Raw genomic sequence first — 3,421 nt, forward strand, 5'->3', positions numbered from 1 at the left:
TGACATGTTGATAAAAGATGAGAATTAATTCAAGGAAGCAGCAAGCAAATCAAATATCACTGTGCAATACCAACTGCACCAAAAGTTCTAGCTCCAAAAAATATCCTGTAAGCCAAGATAAATCAGCGATATTTTGGCAATGTTTTGGTTTATAAGATACGCCATTCAGGGGTTGATTTGCCCCAAAGCTGTGAGTTAATATTCAAACTTCAAATATGGGTGGGTCGGATATTTTATCCGTTTTTGTCTAACCCGTTTTCAACTATTCGATCTGACCCGCCCACTTGCCACCCCTAGCATCAGTAATATTTACTGCATCAAAGGCCTTATAACAAGAATATAAACTGCATCAACATGAAATACAGCTGAAACCATCCATAAAGTCAGGGACTCCAGGCAATGGAGGAATGCAAGAAAAGAAGCAATCTCAATGCTGCGATGAAGCAATCCTCATAACTTCACTAACTACAAATGATTTCAAAAGAATACATGTCGAGGAACGACAAAACTTATGTATATTTTATCGTTTTTCTCCTTTTTACCTAATGCAGCGCACTCAATATACCCAAGGATTACGGGAACTAATAGGCTTAGAACAAGGTTATCTCACAAATAAAAGAATTTTTTTTTTGGTGCATTTGACTCAATCCTAGCAAGAATGGCCATTTTCACTATCTGCATTTCCGAGTGCAGTTGCTCATGTACAGAAGGGAGAGACTATTATCAAATACGTGAAAACAAATTTGTGACAAGCAAAGAGGACAAGCTTGGGCATAAATTGAGCAAAAAATAAAAGTTCCATCCAACAACTCAGTGAATCGAAAAATTGAAAAAAGCACTCACAAATAGCCAATGAGGTTGCTCCCCGTAGAGTTCATTAAGTACAAACATGATAGAGCTCTTTTTGAACAGTAAAAATCTCTCCATCTAATAATATAATCCGTTCCTATATTTAACAACCAACATAACTTAACCAAAAAGCTGACCTCCAAATCAGAAAATAATGTCATCATCTTTCTGTGAAGCATGGGACAGTATGTTATGGGCTGAACCAAGCGTAATGCCTCTCTTCAAAGAAAGTTCTTCAGCAGCCCTCTCCTCCGCATATTGCCTGGCAGATGCCATCTGTCTCTCTACCTCCCTCTTCTTGTAACCTTGTATCTTTTTCAGACGGAAGAAGTCTTCCCTTTCCAATTCATCAAGTTCCCCCTTGATGTAAAGAACTGTATTCTCCAGCCGAGGCTTTACAACATTCTCCAAGGCATTGACCCTCCGATTTGTGGTCTTGATTGCCTCATCAAGAGTCAAGAATGATGTTTGCAGCGATGCAAGCTCAACAAGTAACTCAATAGATTTCACATAAGCAGCACGACAGGCTTGTACCTGTTGCCCCCCTCTAGCTAATCCAGTCAGGTCATTCTTGGTCTCTCCTTCAGAGAAATGTTCAAACTTAGGGAGCTTCACCCCAGCAATATTTTCCTGCCGAGATCGAACTTTAAGAGTTGCATTCTGGACATTTTCAAGGACAACGTGCTTGATGTTCTCACCAGCAGCATATTTTGCCTCAGTCAGAGCAAAGGAGGAGTCTTTCATGACTTCTCCCATTGATTCCTTTGTTGACACTATATTCTTTAGAATCTGACGGAATTGCACAGTCAAAGCATCACTTTTCTTTTTCAGCAAAGCATGGCCTCTTGTTGCGCCAACAAGGCGAGCTTTAATAACTCCCAGCATCGTAACTGTGGGTACAACATTCAAACGCTGACTTTGCCCGGACATTTTGCTAAGCTACTTAGCTGAAAAAAAGAAGTGAGGATATAATTTTCATAGAGAAAAAATATAGTTGGATATAGGATACAAAATTGCAGATGAAAGAGTAATCCAACATCAGACAGCTATAATTTAAGTCATAATGAAACCAGTAACTTTGATGTCATGAACCAAAAAGATCATTAATTTGATTTTCATGAATAAAACTCATCTATGCTATGATTAAAAATCCCAGAAAAGAAAAATAATAATTATCCAAGATACTAATATGGATTTCTTTTACACACTAACCCCCAATCTCAGGACGTTTTTAGGCATATTGGTTGATTTGGGTTCAAGGAGTACTTTAGACAAATTAGGATGTTTAAAGTGCAAAAAATTAGAAGCTGAAATTGAATACTTCAATATCTGTTTTAACTTTTTAGCCACAGTCACAAGAATGGAATTTGTGCATGAGTTCAAATTAATGACCTCGCCCTTATACACTTTTCCCTTGAGAGAAATTATCAGGAAGGTAGATCAGTAAACCATCACAGCTTCAGAGCAATCACGATACTCGAAGAAGCAACAAGATCACATATTAACTAATGGCACAAATGAATCCAAGTTGCGCCTTTTCTGATGCATTTAAAGTAATGATGTGAATCAGGATTTTTTAATAAAAAAATTAAAATACACTGTGAAGCAGTTCCACTAACTGGAAATGGCTTGAAAGTTAAGATCATAAGCTCTAGATTTGAGGGTTTCTCGCTATAGCCTAGCACAAGGGAAAAATCTTTTTTTTTTAAAATTATTTTGAACCATAAAAGTTTGTTTTTTATCAGGTAATGGATAACCATACGCATTCTGGAGCAGAGGCACAAAACAATTGAAACCCAATTCACATCCCCCTAAAAAAATCATCGAAAGGGGATCCATAAGCTTAATAATAATAATATTCCATGAACTGAAACTCAACAACACAATGAATTTTTTTATGATCTAATTCCCTTTTAACAATAGATGAAAAGGCAGGTCAGTATAAACAGTAACTATTTTAAAGCCAAATTATCATATGGGAAGCAAACCATCATGCCTATATAACTTGTAAAAATCAGCATTCAGAATTAAACATCCAAAAAAGAAAACAATGGGAAAAGAGGATTAGGGTGAGGCAAAAAGGGCACTTACAAACTAGATTTCGCACGGAGAAGAAAGAGATCAGGAGATTATTCAGATAACTCAGCAGAAGAAGAGAGTTGGGTCAACTGTGCCAAGAACAAAATTCTCGGGGCGAAGATCGAATTGCAATATCTGTCCGTGTTGGAACTGGCTATTATTGCCTTCATCATTGACATATAGTCGAAAATATTTCGGAAACTGTCGATAATTCATTATTCCGAAGTTTCTCGGACAATTCGCAAAAGTACCCTTATTTTATTTTATTTTTAGATTTTACGTAAAGGCCTTAGCGAAATATCGTTCACCTTTTTTACCTTTTAAAACATAGAGTTCACATTAGACAATATAGTAATTTAAGTATTTTATTAATATTTAATAAAAATTTAACAATCTTGGAATGTTAACGAGATTATTTGGTAAATTTTTGCCACAATTATTTGTTATTAATTTTGCTTTAATTATTTAGTATAATGTTTCTTCATGTTTCTTA

General features: G+C 36.0%; 1 protein-coding gene across 1 annotated transcript; it reads right to left on the reverse strand.

The window, feature by feature from the left end:
* Positions 1 to 778: 778 nt before the first annotated feature.
* Positions 779 to 3,144, reverse strand: LOC104235004 (V-type proton ATPase subunit D-like). Its single transcript, XM_009788672.2, has 2 exons — positions 2,941 to 3,144; positions 779 to 1,796 (listed from the first exon to the last, which is right to left on the reverse strand). The coding sequence occupies exon 2, from the start codon at positions 1,777 to 1,779 to the stop codon at positions 994 to 996; it is 786 nt and encodes a 261-aa protein (XP_009786974.1). The 5' UTR covers positions 1,780 to 1,796; positions 2,941 to 3,144; the 3' UTR covers positions 779 to 993.
* Between the last annotated feature and the right edge of the window lie 277 nt (positions 3,145 to 3,421).

Source organism: Nicotiana sylvestris, chromosome 1 (assembly GCF_000393655.2).
Source record: "Nicotiana sylvestris chromosome 1, ASM39365v2, whole genome shotgun sequence".
In the NCBI taxonomy this organism is placed as follows: Eukaryota; Viridiplantae; Streptophyta; class Magnoliopsida; order Solanales; family Solanaceae; genus Nicotiana; species Nicotiana sylvestris.